The sequence below is a fragment of the Mustela nivalis genome (assembly GCF_964662115.1).
Source record: "Mustela nivalis genome assembly, chromosome: 17".
In the NCBI taxonomy this organism is placed as follows: domain Eukaryota; kingdom Metazoa; phylum Chordata; class Mammalia; order Carnivora; family Mustelidae; genus Mustela; species Mustela nivalis.
This window is the reverse complement of record NC_139036.1, coordinates 48,667,625-48,685,644: the sequence shown is the minus strand read 5'-3', so window position 1 is coordinate 48,685,644 and position 18,020 is coordinate 48,667,625. Positions and strand designations below refer to the sequence as shown.

Sequence of the window (18,020 nt, the reverse complement as noted above, 5' to 3'; positions counted from 1 at the left end):
TACTGGATACAGTGTCAGATACATTTTAATGAGTACTCTTATTTGCAAGTGATAGAAAACCAATGTGTTCACTTAAGCACAAGGGAAATGATTTTGGTTTCTGTATCTGGGAAAATCGAAGGATACATTCCACTAAGGGCTCCAGAATGATCATATCTTACTTCTGCTTCTGTCTATCATCCTTATTCCCTTCATCCATGAGGGAAGTAGAGTTGGGTTAGCCACGGACAGCTCTGGCCTCCTTCATGGAAAGAAAGGGCTTCAGACACTTCTCACTTACCATCTGAAAATAAGATCCTAGGCAAAGAGTCTTGCTGGGCTGCCCTGGGTCATATCTCCATGCCAGTGATGAGGAGATGGAATACTGTGATTGGGGACCCCATCAGAGTCACATGGTGTGGGGGAAGGGACATTCTCTATAGGGAATGATGCTGGGCAATACTTACTAATAAAACAAATATGCCAGATTCTCTTGATAATAAGAGTTAGGTGTTTAGCTGGGCAGATGGTGTAGATGCCATGAAAAGGTGACCAGGTACAATTTACTTTTATCAATCATGATTTTGGGTTACTGGTAAACTGCCTGCTCCCTCCAGCATTATGTTACCTTATATTTTAAGGTAATATAATAGAATACAAGGTAACATGGTTTGAAGAAGGCTACAGGAATTCAGAAGAGCCTGGGGAGGTTAGTATAAGCTTTTGCAGGAAATGATAACATGTGGAGTTACATCCCAAGGTGATGGTGGTATATTCCACACCAGTTGATTTCTTTCTTCATAAGGTCACTTGCATCCATCTTTTTGTTGTTCTCACCACCAGATTCTGAATCCTAGTCTTCATCTTGTGGTTAATTGCTTCTGGTCTCATTCTATGCAGTGAAGCCAGAGAAGTCTCTCTGGAACATTCTGCTCTTTTCCCTGCCCTGTTTAGAAAGCCTGTAACAGCCCTCATAACTGCCAGTATAAAGTACTATATGGACTCCTAACCCTGACATTTAAGGATGTCTACATTCTTCTGGTCCTAGAACTGCTTTTCCAGCCTTTCCTTCTGAGATTCTTTCCTTGGATGCTCTTTGACAGCCTTTTGCATAAACATCTGAGAGGAATGCAGGGAGTGTTTTATAAGCAGTTTTGCCTCTGCTGACTTTTGTTTCTTCTCTTATTTGAGGGAATTCCTCCATGTTTAGTCTTCCTTTTGTTACTTTCTCATTTATATTTATGTAGATAAGTCCCAGATAATTTCCAGGAGACAGTAGAATGGACTGAATTACCCGTCATGGTGATTCTGTGATTTAATTTAATCTGTGTACCTGGTGTCACATTTGGGAAGTTTGCTGAGATGTAGGCTCCTTTCTCACTATATAGGCTCACTAGCAATGTCTGGCCCAGCGTGATCTCTTGGACATTTTTCTGCAGAAAGTAATGGATATATTTTTACTTGGAAAATATTTTCAGTGAATGAATATTAGGTGTGCATTGTATACATTAAAATACCTTGGCTTTTTAGATTCTTTAGCATACGTTTTTCCCCTGGTACATATATGTTTTTAGTTTGCAGGTAATGAGACAAAGCCAGAAGTGAGGGCTCAGGAGTGGGGGAGGGAGCAGGCAGTTAAGAGTTTACCAGTAACCCAAAATCATGATTGATAAAAGTGAATTGTACAAAAATGAATTTAATGTTAATTGATTTTGTTAGAATTATTTCTGATACTTATTAATTTTTTATTCTTAAGTATCTTATTTACTTATTTGTCAGAGTGCACACAAGCAGGGGGAGCAACAGGCAGAGGGAGAAGAAGGTAGAGGGAGAAGCAGGCTCCCCGTTAAGCAAGGAGCCCAATGTGGGACTTGATCCCAGGACCCTGTGACCCTAATCTGAGCCAAAGGCAGACTCTGAAGTGACGAGCCAACCAAGCATCCCTATTTCTGATATTTAAATAATACATTTCCTGTTCTGTAAACATCATTGGAAAGTATAATAATAATAGTAATTCAGGCATAGCAATTTAGCAGAAACTTGTTTCTTTAAAAAAAAAAAAAAGATTTTCTTTATTTATTTGAGAAAGGCAGATAGTGACAGCAAGAGAGCACAAGCAGGCAAGAGAGGGAGAAGCAGGCTCCTGCGGAGCATGGAGCCCATCTGACTTGGCTCGATTCTGGGACCCTGGGACCATGACCTGAGTCTAAGGCAGATGCTCAACTGACTGAGCCACCCAGGGGTCCCAGAAACTTGTTTCTTTCAACAAGTTTTCTTATTTGTATAGCAGGGCTTATTAAAATACCTCATGGCGGGCCGCCTGAGTGGCTCAGTTGGTTAGGTGACTGCCTTCGGCTCAGGTCATGATCCTGGAGTCCCAGGATCGAGTCCCACCTCGGGCTCCCAGCTCCATGGGGAGTCTGCTTCTCCCTCTGACCTTCTCCCCTCTCTTGCTCTCTCTCACTCTCAAATAAATAAATACAATCTTAAAAAAAATACCTCATAGACTCATTCAGAGAATTAAATGAGCACTGTATGCTTGGTACAAACTAAGTTCTCAAATGTGCTGTATATTGATTTGTTTATATGTATATATTCTTGGACATCGCATCTCAAAAATTGGGAACAGGCACCTATAGTTGACTACAACTGACTGCTAAAAAATGTCCGTAGTCTGTTGTCCGTTTCCTGCCTGAGCCTCCCTTTTTCCTTCTCCCAGCACTGGGACTCTCCTCCTCTCCTCCTCCCTCCTTCCTTTCTGTTTCCGCCCTAACTTTGTGCTTTACCGTGGAACTCCCCTGCTGCGTGGCTCTCAGGAAGCAGTCCTGACAGAGGAAAAGGGGCGCTTCAGCAGAGGACTTCCTGTCTGGTTGTTGAGAGGCATTTGTGAATCGCAGTGGGTGCAGTATGAGCTCTGTTGTGTCTCTTCTCTTACATGGGGACGTTTTTTTCTCATTTATGATCTTTGAGGTCTTTCATAAGCAGTTATTTCTTGTCATGGTTACCTTTACACCAGTCAACCGCTCTAGATAATTGAGAATTGATTATAATTGCAGTTTTTTTACTTGTAGTTTGTAATGTAATGGGAAAACTTTGAATTCAGATTTTTTTATAGACGTAAAAATTAGAACTAAATCATTACTCACTGGTATTATTTTTACTTGACAGTTACTAGAAAAACAAAAGGATGCTTAGCTATGTTTTGAGGTCCAGGTAGGAAAAACTAGAAAACTCTTGTTTTTAGAGACCATGTACTGTATTTGTGGCATACCTGGCTAGCTCAGTGGGAAGGGCATGTGATGCTTGATCTCAGGGTTGTGAGTTTGAGCCCCTCTTTGGGTGTAAAGATTACTTAAATAAGTAAATATTTTAAAAAACGAACCACAATGTACTGATGTAATTATGCCTTTTCTTTTTTTAACAGGTAGGCGAAAACCAAGAGTACATCGGCCTCGTTCTCCGATATTGGAAGAAAAAGACATCCCACCCCTTGAATTTCCCAAGTCCTCTGAGGATTTAATGGTGCCTAATGAGCATATAATGAATGTTATTGCTATCTATGAGGTACTGCGGAACTTTGGCACTGTTTTAAGGTTATCTCCTTTTCGCTTTGAGGACTTTTGTGCAGCTCTCGTGAGTCAAGAGCAGTGCACACTGATGGCGGAGATGCACGTTGTGCTTTTGAAAGCGGTTTTGCGTGAAGAAGACACTTCCAATACTACCTTTGGACCTGCTGATCTGAAAGATAGCGTTAATTCCACGCTGTATTTCATAGATGGGATGACGTGGCCTGAGGTGCTGCGGGTGTACTGTGAGAGTGATAAGGAGTACCATCATGTTCTTCCTTACCAAGAAGCAGAGGACTATCCCTATGGACCAGTGGAGAACAAAATCAAAGTTCTGCAGTTCTTAGTTGATCAGTTTCTTACCACAAATATTGCTCGTGAGGAATTGATGTCTGAGGGGGTGATCCAATATGATGACCATTGTCGGGTGTGTCACAAACTTGGGGATTTGCTTTGCTGTGAGACATGTTCGGCAGTATACCATTTGGAATGTGTGAAACCACCTCTTGAGGAGGTCCCGGAGGACGAGTGGCAGTGTGAAGTCTGTGTAGCACATAAGGTGCCTGGTGTGACTGACTGTGTTGCTGAAATCCAAAAAAACAAACCATATATTCGACATGAACCTATTGGATATGACAGGAGTCGGAGGAAATACTGGTTCTTAAACCGAAGACTCATAATGTAAGTAAATCTGGTCTTACTTTCTGTATGTATTTAGAATTAAGCCAGTTTCCTTCATGACTAATAAAACAGAGCTCTGCTGCTGATGTAACATAAACCTTTGTGATTTAATAATGAGTTACCTAGTTAAACAATTTCTAACTTGAAGGAATACGTACATTAAAAGTTTCTTAAATTGGGACACCTGGGTGGCTCAGTTGGTTAAGCCGCTGCCTTCGGCTGGGGTCTGATCCCAGGGTCCTGGGATCGAGTCCCACATCGGGCTCCTTGTTCAGCAGGAAGCCTGCTTCTCTCTCTGCCTCTGCCTGCCACTTTGCTTGCTTGTGCTCTCTCTCTGTCTCTCTGACAAATAAATAAATAAAATCTTAAAAAAAAAAAAGGTTTCTTAAATTGCAAAGAAAGAAAAATGTATGAAAAAAAAAGAAAAGTTACACACCAGTTATATTAATTCCCTGGGGTAGGAATTAGAAAATGACAAGGCAGATGCCACTGTAGGCCCTTCCCTGGTTATGTTTCCTACAGCTTACCCTGAAGTAATCTTCACCCTAATTTTGATGTTAGGATTTTCCTGATTCTCTTTAGCTTTGCTATGTCTATGGGTAAAATGGGCTAACAAGAATAAACCAGCTGTCTACAAAAGATCAGTTAGGTCCTTATTGGTTGTAGTCTTTCAGGAGGAGATAAGCTCAACAGACTCACGGTCGTAGGCTTCTGCTTTTCTGACAGTTTCCAAGAGGCTCTTCCAGGCAGGTCAGTGGGAAGGTCAGGAGGCAGTCTGGAAGAGCACAGCCTGTCCCTCAGTCAGATGTTGGGCAGGCTCCTAGTGTGGACTTGGTTTTGACATCTTGTAGAAATATCAGAGCTATTGGACTACTTTGTATTTTCAGCTTCTGAAATCTTCAAAGCCTTCTTTCAGCTCTCAGAATTAGGTCCAGTCAGAAAATCTGTGGTGGGATGAAATGAAACATTAGAGCAGGGCATGGAGCAGAGAGCGGGAGCTTCATCAATACCTGGGCAGGCCAAGCCAGCTAGAGAGAAGAATCTTAGGTGGCTGAGCCTTTGATTATAAAAGTGGTACAGAGTAAGCAGAGATCCTCTGAGTTTTTCGCAGTTGTCTTCTTGCAGTGTTGCTGTTGAGCAGTCTGAATCCGTTCATTGATTGTATGTGACTGGTTTGGGCTTAATCTGGAAACTTATGGAATCTCCTCTTTGGTTGTAGTGTTTTATAGTTTTAGAGTGATACGGAGTTGTGTGAGTCTTTTCTCATCCACTGGTTGTTTTGTGGGTACTTTCTTTTTTTTTTTTAAAGACTTACTTGACAGAGAAAGACACAGCTGGAGAGGGAACTCAAGCAGGGGCAGTGGGAGAGGGAGAAGCAGCATTTCTGCTGAACAGGGAGCCCGATGCGGGGCTTGATTCCAGGACCCTGGCATCATACCTGAGCTGAAGGCAGACAATGACTGAGCCACCCAGGCGCCCCTGGTGGGTACTTTCAATCTGGCAGTGGCAGTTGAGTCCTTCAGTTGAGAACTTCTCTTGAGGACTTCCTCCTCCCCTTCTCCCTGTTGTGTTTAGCTTGTGCCTTTATTTTATTGAACACTGGACTTCCTATTTTTTGGTATTCTGATTTTCTTATCTTTTTTCTCCAGTTTTCCTCTTCGTCTTTGTTCTTTGGGGTGAGAGAGAGAGAGAGAGACAGTGTGTGTGTGTGTGTGTATGTGTGTATGTGTGTATGGGGGTGTTGGCTCAGTTTTTCTAGATTTCCTTATCTTAGTCTTCCAGCGCTATTATTTAGGTTGTTTTGTTGTTTTTCTATCATATTTTTTATTTTTTAAGAGCTCTTTTGTTCTTAGAATCCTCTTCCTTTAAAAAAGTAATAAAATTCTGTTTTTGTTTCATAGATAGAATAGTTTTTTCTCTTTTCTGAAGATATTAATGATACTTTTGTGTGTATGAGTGTGTGTGTGTGTTTTTCCCCCCTCTGTGCATAGTCTCTCTTTCTTCTCAGTTGCTTCTTGCTGGGATTTGTTTTGGTCTCTTCCATCCTCAGATTATTAATTCATAATTTTCTAATCCTAATTAACAATGTGGGGTTATACAGCTGATTGGAGACTCTGAGCAAGATGGTAGGCCTTACCATTTTTGAGCTTAACCACTGGGTGATTTTATTTTATTGGGCATCACTGATGTCACTCACTGTTTTTAATCCTTCTTGAACTGGACAGATGGCCCAGAGAGGCCTTTCTGGCATCCTACTTGGAGCATGAGGATCTGACTGGCATAGCCCCTCAGTGTTTGATTTTCTCTACAGTTAGTACCTTTGTTCACACCTAAGCAGAGAACTGGTTAGGTCTGGTCCGAAGAAATTCAGTGTTCCCTCCTTTAGAGACTAAGCATGTAGTGGCTGAAGAGGATGGGTATAGAAGGTCTAGGGATCTGCTCATTAAGCAGCTTTCAAGCAGTTCTTTGCTGTAGATGCTCCCTTTTCCATTTTCAGTGTCTTTTGGGGACTGTGATTATTGGTTCTCAGTGTCACCCTTTTGGTTTGGGCTTGGGCTTTCTTGGCTCTGCTAATGGCAGTTATCACTCATTCATTTGCTTTCTCCTGCTTCCAAATTTTGTTTGTTGTCTCTGCTCTTTTCTCTATCCTTGTGCCTTTAATGTTTTAACAAATATTACTTTAGCAGTTCTAAGAGGGTTTCAAGAGGGAAAAAATGAGATGTTTGGATTTAGTCTATTACCTTAATTCAGAAACTGGTAAGAGAAAGAGTATATGAAGTTTTAAAACGTATATCTTGCATCTTTTTAAAAAAGATTTTATTTATTTATTTATTTAACAGAGAGAGAGAGAGAGAGAGAGAGATATCGATCACAAGCAGTCAGAAAGGCAGACAGAGAGAGAGGGGGAAGAGGCTCTCTGCTGAGCAGAGCCTGATGCGGGGCTGGGTCCCAGGACCTGGGATCATGACCCAAGCAGAAGGCAGAGGCTTTAACCCACTGAGCCACCCAGGCGCCCCTATTTTGCATCTTTTAATTTGGAGTAATGATTTTTTAAAATTTGTATATATTTTTATCTCCCCCCCCCCCCCCCACATACCTGGTCATGGTAGTTACTGTAGTTACTGTACCAGCTTTCTGACCTCTTGCTGTGGAGGTAGTAGCAGGGAAGCTTTTTGTTGACAAGGTCATTACCAGTGGTGAGATCACTGTAACCATGTTTTGGGTTGAAGTTTAATGTATATTTCATTTTAAGTGAAAAGTCAGTGACACTGCCCATTAGGGAGGCTAGTGCATGTCTTTTTCTATAGACATTCAGTAGTTAACTCTATCTCAAATGCCCTCTCAAAAGGCCCAGAGTCCTTGGAATCTCTTTGAACAAATTAGGAAGTAAGTGAAATGTATTCTGTGGTCCTGTTTTCCCTCTTTATACTTCCCTTCCCTATCCTTTCCTCCCTCCCTCTTCCTCTTGGATGTTCATTCTCCCTGCTTCTCACTTCCTGCTCTGCCCTGCCCTTTTGGGCCAGAGACATGAGAAAGGTTCTTTGTACCCCCCCAAAAAAAAAATTTTTTTTTAAGATTTTATTTATTTATTTGACAGAGAGAGAGAGAGAGAGAGAGCTCAAAAGCAGGAAGGCAAGAGAGAGAGAGGGGGAAGCAGGCTCCCTGCCAAGCAGAGAGCCCAGTGTGGGGCTCGATCCCAGGACCCTGAGATCATGACCTGAGCCGAAGGCAGAGGCTTAACCCACTGAGCCACCCAGATGCCGCAGCTTTGTTCAAATATTGATTGACCTTGACATTTATAAGATTTATTACAAATAATCGTAAGGTCTAGACCCAGGGTTTTAGGGACCCAAAGGTGGAACCAGTAGGTGCTGAACTAGTAGTGAATAGCCAGAAACATTTATTGAGTACTAATATGTGCCTCACAATGTTCTAAGCATTATATTTATGGTTTTTTTATTAATAATTGCAACAACCTAGTAATGTAGGTATTATTTTTGTCTGCATTTTATAGATGAAGAGACTAAAGCTCATAGAGGTTAAGTAACTTGCTCTAGGGCTTGCCCAAGACTCTCTGACTGTTAGTAAGTGGGACCTGGAATTTTTTCTCAGAACCTATTAGAATATTTTCGTTTAACTAATTGTATACTATTGTGTAGTTTTCAAGGCATCCTCTTGAGATGCCTGCAACTTACATTGTTTTAGTTGTTAAAATCAATTCTTACGACTGTGGTTGGGGGTGGGTGGAGATAATACAGTGACTTTTGCTATACCTGGGCTGGGTATTTCTGAGACCTTTAAAAATTTGAGACAGAGGCATTTTTTGAAAATATAAGTGGCATTCCAAAGAAGTTCTGTTCTCTGATAAATCAGTATTAGTATTTAAAACAACACTCAGGGGATGCATGGGTGGCTCAGTGGGTTAAAGCCTCTGCCTTTGGCTCAGGTCATGATCCCGGGGTCATGGGATTGAGCCCCGAATTGGGCTCTCTGCTCAGCGGGGAGTCTGCTCCTCTTCTCTCTCTGCCTGCCTCTCTGCCTGCTTGTGATTTCTGTCTGTCAAATAAATAAATAAAATCTAAAATAAATAAATAAATAAAACACTCAGGCAAGTAGGAGAGAAGATTCTTTAAATGTAGTTAAATGTGTGTGAACCTTTATAATTACATGAGTCAAAGGACTTAGGTTATGTTTGAAGTACTTGTGGATGGATTTTTTTTTTTTTAAACGATTCTACTCATTTATTTGTCAGAGAGAACAAGAGAGTGAACATAAGCAGGGAAAACAGAAGGCAGAGGCAGAAGCAGGCTCCCTGCTGAGCAAGGAGCTCCATGTTTGGGATCATGACCCGAGTCAGGCGTCCCGAGTGGATTGATTTTTTGTATATTATTGATGAGATGAAATAATCTGCTTTTCTAAATTGAACAGTAAACGCCTTTAAGTTCTATATTTGGCCGTGAAACTATTCACTTAATTTATTTTCTTTGGAAGCTTTACTCATTCCCTGAAATAGCCTTAAAAAAATATATATATATATATATTTCATATAAAATATATATATATATATATTTTTTTTTTTTTTAATTAAACTCTGTGCCTAATATGGGCTTGAACTCATGATCCCAAGATCAAGAGTTAGGTGCTCTACCTACTGAGGCAGCCAGGTGCTCCTGAAATTGCCTTTCTTGATGCATAATAAAGTACATGAAATTTAGTGAAGATTTTAGGGAGATAAGGATTTCTTTTCTTCATGCTGTGATTTTTGACTATTCTTTTTATAAAGTTAAATACAAAACTTGAAATATCATTGTAAGTGGTAATTAATGTCAATAATCTTAGTAAATCAGAAAGATTTTACATCTTTTTTAAAAGTTAGATTAAAACAATTTCAGTTTGATGCCCTCTTGTGGTAGATTATATGTGGACTCCTGGTGAAACTTGAAGTCATGTAAATTGTTCAGTTGACTGGATGGAGATTTGGTGTATCCTCTCTCTGGAAGCTTAAAATGATGAGTCAACAGACCTATTGCCCAAAGGGGGGCATATCCAAAATAAAGTGTGGAGTGTGAACAATATTTTTATAAGGATTGATTTATTTATTTGAGAGAGTGTAGAGCATGTTGTCCACATGCATGCATGGTGGGAGGGGCAGAGGGAAAGGGAGAGAGAAACTCCTGCAGACTCTGCTGAGCATGGAGCCCAGCTCAGGGCTTGATCTCCCAGCCCTGAGATCACAAGCTGAGCTGAAATCAAGAGTTGGATGCGGAACCAGCCACGCTACCCACGTGCCCCAGTAGTGAACAGTTTTCAGTTGCAGTGCTATTAGTTTATACAAACTAAGTTTTTCTGCTACTGCTTTTATTTGTTTAATACTCAGTTAAAAATATGTTATTTGTATAGGTTAGTGAAACGTATAATAAAAGAAAGGTTCTTACATGAATCTATCTAAGGAACCAAACGCTGAGCAATCAACTTAGAGATCTCTTTTAATCCAATATATATAAAAAGGCCAATCTTTCCTTTTTCTTTTTTTAAAGATTTTATTTATTTATTTATTTGAGAGAGAGAGAGCACAGAGAGAGAAGCAGATTCCCTGCTGAGCAGAGAGCCCAATGTAGGGTTCCATCCCAGGACTCTGAGATCATGGCCTGAGTTGAAGGCATGCATCCTATCCTTTGCTCTAAAATTGAGACAATTAGTAAAACAGGAATTGCCAGATTAGCACCTTTTCTTGTCACTATTCATTCTGGATAAAATTACCTTCAACACAACACTTAAAGCTGTTTTGAAGGGGGACACCTGGCTGGCTCAGTCAAATCACATGTGACTCTTGATCTCAGGATCGTGGATTTGAGTCCCACTTTGGGGGTAGAGATTATTTAAATAAGTAAATAAACTTAAAAACTTCCATTCTTTTTTTCATTTTTCAAATAGACTAAATTGTACTCTTAAACTTATGCTGTTTTGCACCTGTACCTCCCCATTTTAGCTGTAAGCCACCTATTTACTTGCCCACTTAGTTGCCATCAAACCTATATCTGTAAGCCTTCTGCCCATACCCAGTTCTGTATATTCCAAGTCTCCGGACATGTTCACAGAGCAGGCACCTCAAATACAACTTGTCCAAAACTGAACTCATCATTTCCACCCCTTACCTACCTTTCATCCACGGATCCCATCATGGTAAATGGGGCCACCATTGTAGCAGCTGTTCAAGCAAGAAACACGGGGATAGGCTTTTGTCCAGTATTGTTTGTTACACCTTTTCATTACCTTTTTTTTTTTTTTTTTAATTTTAAAGATTTACTTATTTACTAGAGAGAGTGAGAGAGTGCAAGCAGGGGGAGCTGCAGAGGGAGAGGGAGATGCAGGCCTCCTGCTGAGCAGGGAGCCTAACTAGGAACTCCATCCCAGGACACCGATATCATGACCTGGGCCGAAGGCCGATGCTTAACCTACTGAGCCACCAGGGCACCCCCTCTTTTCATTGCCTCTTAAGTATTGAATCTGATTTTCTCCATTCTCAACAGTCCTTGCTCTAATACAAGCCAGCATGATCTTGGTTAGAATACTTCAGTAGCCTCCAAACTGGTCTATATGTAACTCCCCATTCCCTAGTCTAGTCTCTTTTTCATAGCTGGATGATTTTTTAAAAAAATTGTTTTTATTTTTTTAAGATTTTATTTATCTATGAGAGAGAGAGCGAGAGTGTGCTCAAGCATGAGCAGGGTAGGGGAGTTGAAAAGGAGAAGCAGACGACCCACTGAGAGCAGAGCCCGTTGCGGGCCTTGGTCCCACGACCCTGGGATCGTGACTTGAGCTGAAAGCAGATGCTTAACTGCCTGAGCCACCCAGGCGCCTCTGGGTGATTTTTTAAAGGAGCAATTTTGATCAGTTTTTTTTTTTTCCCTAAAGTTGAAAAACCTTTTAGTTACTTCCATTTGCTCTTAACAGGAAGTTCAGGTCCCTGATTCTGTATGTACATTTAATTCGCTTGCTTTCTACCACTCAAAACACAATAAGTAAAAACCAAACTAAAACATTCAAAACCTTTTTTGGCTCACTTATCCTTCATATTCTGGCCTATGTATGCCATTTCTTAGGGCTTTCTCTCTCTGAACCTCTTTCACTCTTGCACCCTAAAAGACTTCTCCTTTTTTGGGGCGCCTGGGTAGCTCAGTGCGTAAAGGCCTCTGCCTTCGGCTCAGGTCATGGTCTCAGGGTCCTGGGATGGAGCCCCACATCTGGCTCTCTGCTCAGCAGGGAGCCTGCTTCCTCCTCTCTCTCTCTGCCTACTTGTAATCTCTGTCTATCAAATAAATAAAATAAAATCTTAAAAAAAAAAGAAATCTTAAGACTTCTTTTTTAAGAAAACAAAAACACACCCGTCCCACTTGTAATTATTATTATTATTTTTAAGAGTTTATTTTTGTGCGAGAGTGAGAGAGAGTGCACGCGGGGACGGGGGAGAGGGTAGGGAGAGAGACAGGGGGAGGGGCAGAGGGAGAAGTAGACTGACTCCCTGCTGAGCAGGGAGCCTGATGTGTGGTCCATCCTGGGACCCTGGCATCAGGACCTGAGGCAAGGCAGTCACTTAACCAACTGAGCCACCCAGGTGCCCTGTAATTATTTGTTTTAAGGTAGATTATCACATACTTCATAAGTTGAAAATAATAGCAACTCTGTGTATTGCATCCCTAAGTGTCGGTGCCGCCACGGTTTTAAGTGCTTTAAGTATTCGGATTTACTTAATCCTCACAACAGCATTTTGATATATGTAGTGTAACGCCATTATTCAGATGGAGAAGCTGAGGCATAGAGAGGTTAAATAATTTATTCAGCACCACACAATTAGCAGTAAGCCCCAGAGTCAGGATTCAGTCCCAGGGATTCTGGCTCCAGAATGTAGTTCTAACCCAGAATGTAGTTCTAACCCACTCGGGCTGCCCGACCTGGCTGTTGCTTTCATTGCTAAATTGATACCTGCATTAGTTTCTTGTGGCTGCAGTAACAAAGGACCACGGACAATGTGGTAGAAACTTATTCTCTACAGTTTTGGAGGCTAGAAGTCTAAAATCAAGGCATCAGTGGGGCCATGTTCCTTCTGGAAGTTCTAGGAAAGAATCTACTCTTGTCTTTCCAGCTTCTAGTGGCCCAACTGTTTCTCGGCTTCTTAGCAGCAGAATTCCAGTCTCTGCCTACCTCTGTCTCTTTGAGGCGGTCTGAGCCTTTTCTTTCCGGTACCTCCAGATTCCTCCAGCCTCTTCCCATCACCCGGTTCTACAGCCACTTTCACATTCTTAGGTACTTGTTAGAACAGCACTCCCATTTCCCTGACACCCAAATCTGAGTTTCCTAGGGCTGCCGTAACAAACTACCATAAACGGAGTCACTTAAAAAACAACAGGAGTTTGTTCACAGTTTTGAAGGCCAGAAGTTTAAAACCTCAGTGTCAGCAGGATTGGTTCTTTCTGGAGACTTTCAGGGAGACTGTTCCAAGCTCTTGTGGTTGCTGGCTATCCTTGACATTTCTTGGCTTGTAGACAGATGGGTCACATGACCATCTCTGCCTGCATCTTCACGTCACCTTTCCTGTGTGTTTCTCTGTGTCCTTTCTTCCACTTACAAGGATACCTGATTTCTTTTTCTTTTTAAAGGATTTTCTTTTTTAAAAAGATTTAATTTACTTATTTGAGAGAGAGAGCATATGTGCAGACTCACGGAGCAGGAGAAGGAGAAGCAGATTCCCCACCAAGCAGAGAGCCCAACGTGGGGCTTGATCCCAGGACCCTGAGACCATGACTGGAGCTGAAGACAGAGGCTTAACTGACTGAGCCACCCAGGCACTCCAGGATTTATTTATTTTTCTTTTATTATTAATTAATTTATTTATTTGAGAGAGAGAGAGTGAGAGAGAGGAGGGGTACTGGGAGAGGGAGAGATAATCCCAAGCAGACTCCTTGTTGAGTACAGAGCCCCACGTGGGCCTCTAGCTCATGACCCTGAGATCATGATGTGAGCCAAAATTAAGAGTTGAATGCCTAACTGACTGAGCCACCCAGTTGTTCCCTCTGTTTTTGTTTTTTGTTTTGTTTTGTATTTTTAAGGATTTATTTTAGAGAGAGTGTGTATGCCCAAGAAGGGATAAGGGCAGAGGGAGAGGGAGAGAGAGAATCTCATGCAGACTCAGCGGTGTTTGGTCTCATGACCCTGATCATGACCCAAGCCGAAATCAAGTCCAGTGCTTAATTGGCTGAACCACCTAGGTTTCCCAAAGATACCAGATTTCATTTTAAGATCTTTAGCTAGTTACATTTGCAAAGACCCTTTTTCCAAATAAGGTCACATTCTGAGGTTGAGGTGGACATGAATTTTGGATCTATGGTTTGTGGTTTTTTTTTTTAATGAAACTTGAAACTTCCTATTAGTCATTAACTTCCTACTTATCTTGCATGAGTAAAAGCCAAACAAACGTTAAAATGGAGACCTTTAATATTTATGTTTGCTGTTAATTATATTTTTGGCAAACGTTTTCATTCCAACTTGTCTTCTTGTGCCATCTGTGAGTTCCTTTGAGCTGGTTAGTGTCTTTCTGAAAGCCAGGCTAGTTTGGGTGTACAGAAGGAACATTGTAGGCACTGTAGGAACAGAGCTCCTGCGGAAACCACATTCTAACCCCAAACCAAATATATATACAAATCAATGTATATTTGTATAAGAAAGCTTTTTTCACTTTTATGATTAGAACAAATAATTTTGATTACATAAGCTATGTTAATGTGCCTAAGTCCATAAAGATTGGGACAGCTTTTCATGGGGTACCTGACTGGCTCAATCATTAGAGCATGAGACTCTTGATCTCAGGGTCATGAGTTTGAACCCCATGTTGGGCACAGATGTTACTTTAAAAAAAAAAGAAAAGAAAAACAGCTTTTCTTTGAAAACATTAGCAGTTGTTGGTCACTCTGTTTTGTTACTTTATGCTTTTAACAAATTTATCCTTCTACAGCTTTAAGAAGAAAAAAAATTGTCAATATGGGCACCTGGGTGGCTCAGTGGGTTAAGCCTCTGTCTTTGGCTCAGGTCCTGATCCCAGAGTCCTGGGATGGAACCCTGCATCGGGCTCTCTTCAGCGGGGAGCCTGCTTCCAACTCTCTCTCTGCCTGCCTCTCTGCCTGCTTTTGATCTCTGTCTGTCAAATAAATAAATAAATAAAAATCTTAAAAAAAAAAAGTCAATGTTGTATATGACCGTTGAACAGAATCAGAAATAGTTTTCAGGTGCCACACTTACAGAGGGACATTGAGGTGAAGAATATCAGATTTGTGAAGACTGGAAAATGTGCTATAAGAAATGATTAAAGTATTTGAGCATGTTTGGCCTGAAAAGAGAGAGTAAAATTGTAGATGTTGTGAACAATTTGAAGGATTGTGTGTGGAGGAGGTGTTAAGTTTATTTCACATAACTCCAGCAGGCAGAATCAGGACTAATTGATAGAAACACTAGGTTTGTGTTATCTCATTAAAAGGAAGAACTTTCCAGGGTGCCTGGGCAGCTCAGTAGGTTAAGGGTCTGACTCTTGATCTCATCTCAGGTCTTGACCTCAGGGTTAGAAGTTCACACCCCATGACCTTTAAAAAAAAAAAAAAAAGGGAAGAGCTTTCTGCTATATGAAGTAGTGAGTTCTCTTTTAAGATGAATATTAAGATTAAAATTGAAATTAAGGGGAGCCTGAGTGGCTCATTTGGTTGGGCATCTGACTTTGGCTTAGGTCATGGTTCCCTGCTGGGCAGGGTATCTGCTTTTCCCTTTGCTTCACCGCCCTGGCTTGTGTTCTCTCACTTGCTCACTCTCTCCTCCTCTCTCAAGTAAATAAACAAAATCTTTTAAAAAAAAAATTGAAATTAAGTATTCTTTCTTTATTTTTTTTTAAAGATTTTATTTATTTGACAGAGATCACAAGTAGGCAGAGAGGCAGGCAGAGAGAGGCAGGCTCTGCAGAGAGCCTGATGCGGGCCTCGATCCCAGGACCCCAAGACCACAACCTGAGCCAAAGGCAGAGGCTTAACCCACTAAGCCACCCAGGCGCCCATGTTCTCTGTTTAGATAGAAATTATGCAAGTGACGGTATGGATTAAGTCAGCTATGTTAGGAACCCTTTCAATAGTAGTGAGTTACTTGAGAAAATAGAATGTCCATTTAATTAAGTTCGTTCCCATACCATCTCATTTTCATGTTGAAATCTTACACTTGTAAGTTATGTTTTCTACCCCAAGAATGTTTTTCTTGTTTCATTGAAATTTGGTAGATTTTCCTGAATAAAAAGGAAAAAGGAATTAGTAAAAGAAAGAATTCAGCATCTTTATAACAAGTGAATCCTTTAAATTAATGTTTTAGAAAATAACCAGGCTGTCCTGTAACTCTTACACTCAGTCAAAGCTCACTTAAGTACTTTCTGATTTGATATTATCACTTAATTACATTTTTGATACAGTATTGCCTTTTAAAAGTATTTTATTAGTCTTTTTGATTAGAGGACTCTGACATCTTTAACACTGTAAATTGGAATGAGACTGCTGTCATCGCTCAGTCATAAGTCAGAAATACCAATTATAGAGAGAAATTGAAAGCAGATTTTTTAAAAAAATGATTTTCGGCAGTTTTTTTAGAAAGCTTCTAATAGAACAATATGCTAATTTCATATGTCAGCAGATGCTGATTTGAATGCAGAAAATGAGGGGCTAGTTTGGGAGTGCGTGCAACTCTTGATTTTGAGATTGAGTTTGAGCCCCACCTTGGGGGTAGAGATTACTTAAATTTAAAAAAAAAATGTTTTTAAAGAGCAAAGTGAGATAACATTCATTAATCCTTTTTTTTTTCATTTTTTATAATTTTGATATCCATTTATTTATCCATGACTTAATATGTCCCTCCTTTCTTCAGAATTACTGAGTGACTCATTCCGGGAGTTCTACTCAATTTTTATTTACTTACGACCATAATAGTAACAATATTTTATTTTTATTGATTACTAACAATGTGCCTCGGTGCTACGATCTATACCTTATTTTATTTTAATCTTTTACAATCTGTGCCTTATTATAATACCTTTAATTCTTACAGTGGCCCTGAAAGCGTTACAATTATCCCCATTTTATCAGCAAGGTAAATAAAATGGCTCAGAAACCCAGAGAGTTGTGTCTTGTCCACATTTGCATATCTTATAAATGCTTGAGTATTTTAAAGCCAGGTTTTTCTTTTTTTTTTTCTTTTCTTTTCTTTTTTCTTTCCTCTTTCTTTCTTTCTGACTTTATTTATTTTTTAGACAGAAACACTGGAGAAAGGGAACACAAATGGGGAATGGGAGATTGAGATTGAGTTTGAGCCCCACCTTGGGGGTAGGGCTTCCTGCTGAGCGAGCCTGTTGCAGGGTTCCATCCCAGGGTTCTGGGACCTGAGTGGAAGGCAGACGCTTAAGGACTGAGTCGCCAGGTGCCCTGAAACCAGGTTTTTCTTAAAGCCCAGTTCTTTCAGCTCTGTGAGTTTGCTGTTGAATAGACAGGAAAGTTAGACTCTCTCATCAGGTAACTCACACATGCTCCTGAATTCTTTTTGAATGTGAGAAGAAATATTGTCATATGTATTTCTGAAAGTCCGGTCCTAGCCATGCATTTACCTTGTGTTTTTAGTTGACATCTACAGCTACATTACAAGTGATTGGGACCATTGGAGAGATGCAAGCAGGGCAGGAAGTTGCTCTTCTCTCCAATTTGAACTTTGTCCATAAGAAAGGAAGAGAGAGGAGACATTATTACTCACAGAGTTGACTCCTTCAAGGACCAGAATTTAGCAGAGCATGTATATCATGTTGATGGAAATGTTCTAAACTGGATTGTAATGTCAGCCTGCTCTGTTCCTGCCATGCACTGACCATAACTTAAGTATTTCTGGTTCAGATTTCATTCATGTGGTTCAGTGATGATCTCAAAGTCAACTGACGTATAAGCAAGACTGTCTTCCAGCAAGTACTTACACACTCTGAAGTGTGAGGTCCTGTTTCTGTATGTTTCTAGATATCTATCTACCTACCTTTCTTTTCTTTTCTTTCTTTCTTTTAAGATTTTATTTATTTGACACACAGAGAGAGAGATTATAAGTAGGCAGAGAGGCAGGCAGAGGGCAGGAGGGGGGTGGGGGCTGGGAAGCAGGCTCCCTGCTGAGCAGAGAGCCCAATGCGGGGCTCTATCCCAGGACCCTGAGACCATGACCTGAGCCGAAGGCAGAGGCTTAACC

The 18,020-nt window shown here is 40.7% G+C and overlaps 1 protein-coding gene across 34 annotated transcripts in view; it reads left to right on the top strand.

Moving 5' to 3' along the window:
• BPTF (bromodomain PHD finger transcription factor) overlaps nucleotides 1-18,020 on the top strand; it is a 159,079-nt gene that overhangs the window by 42,243 nt on the left and 98,816 nt on the right. For all 34 annotated transcript variants that reach the window (XM_082706621.1, XM_082706620.1, XM_082706592.1 and 31 more), the window contains exon 2: nucleotides 3,404-4,226. In XM_082706621.1, coding sequence (XP_082562747.1) covers nucleotides 3,404-4,226 — 823 coding nt within the window. The remainder of the gene's footprint in view (nucleotides 1-3,403; nucleotides 4,227-18,020) is intronic.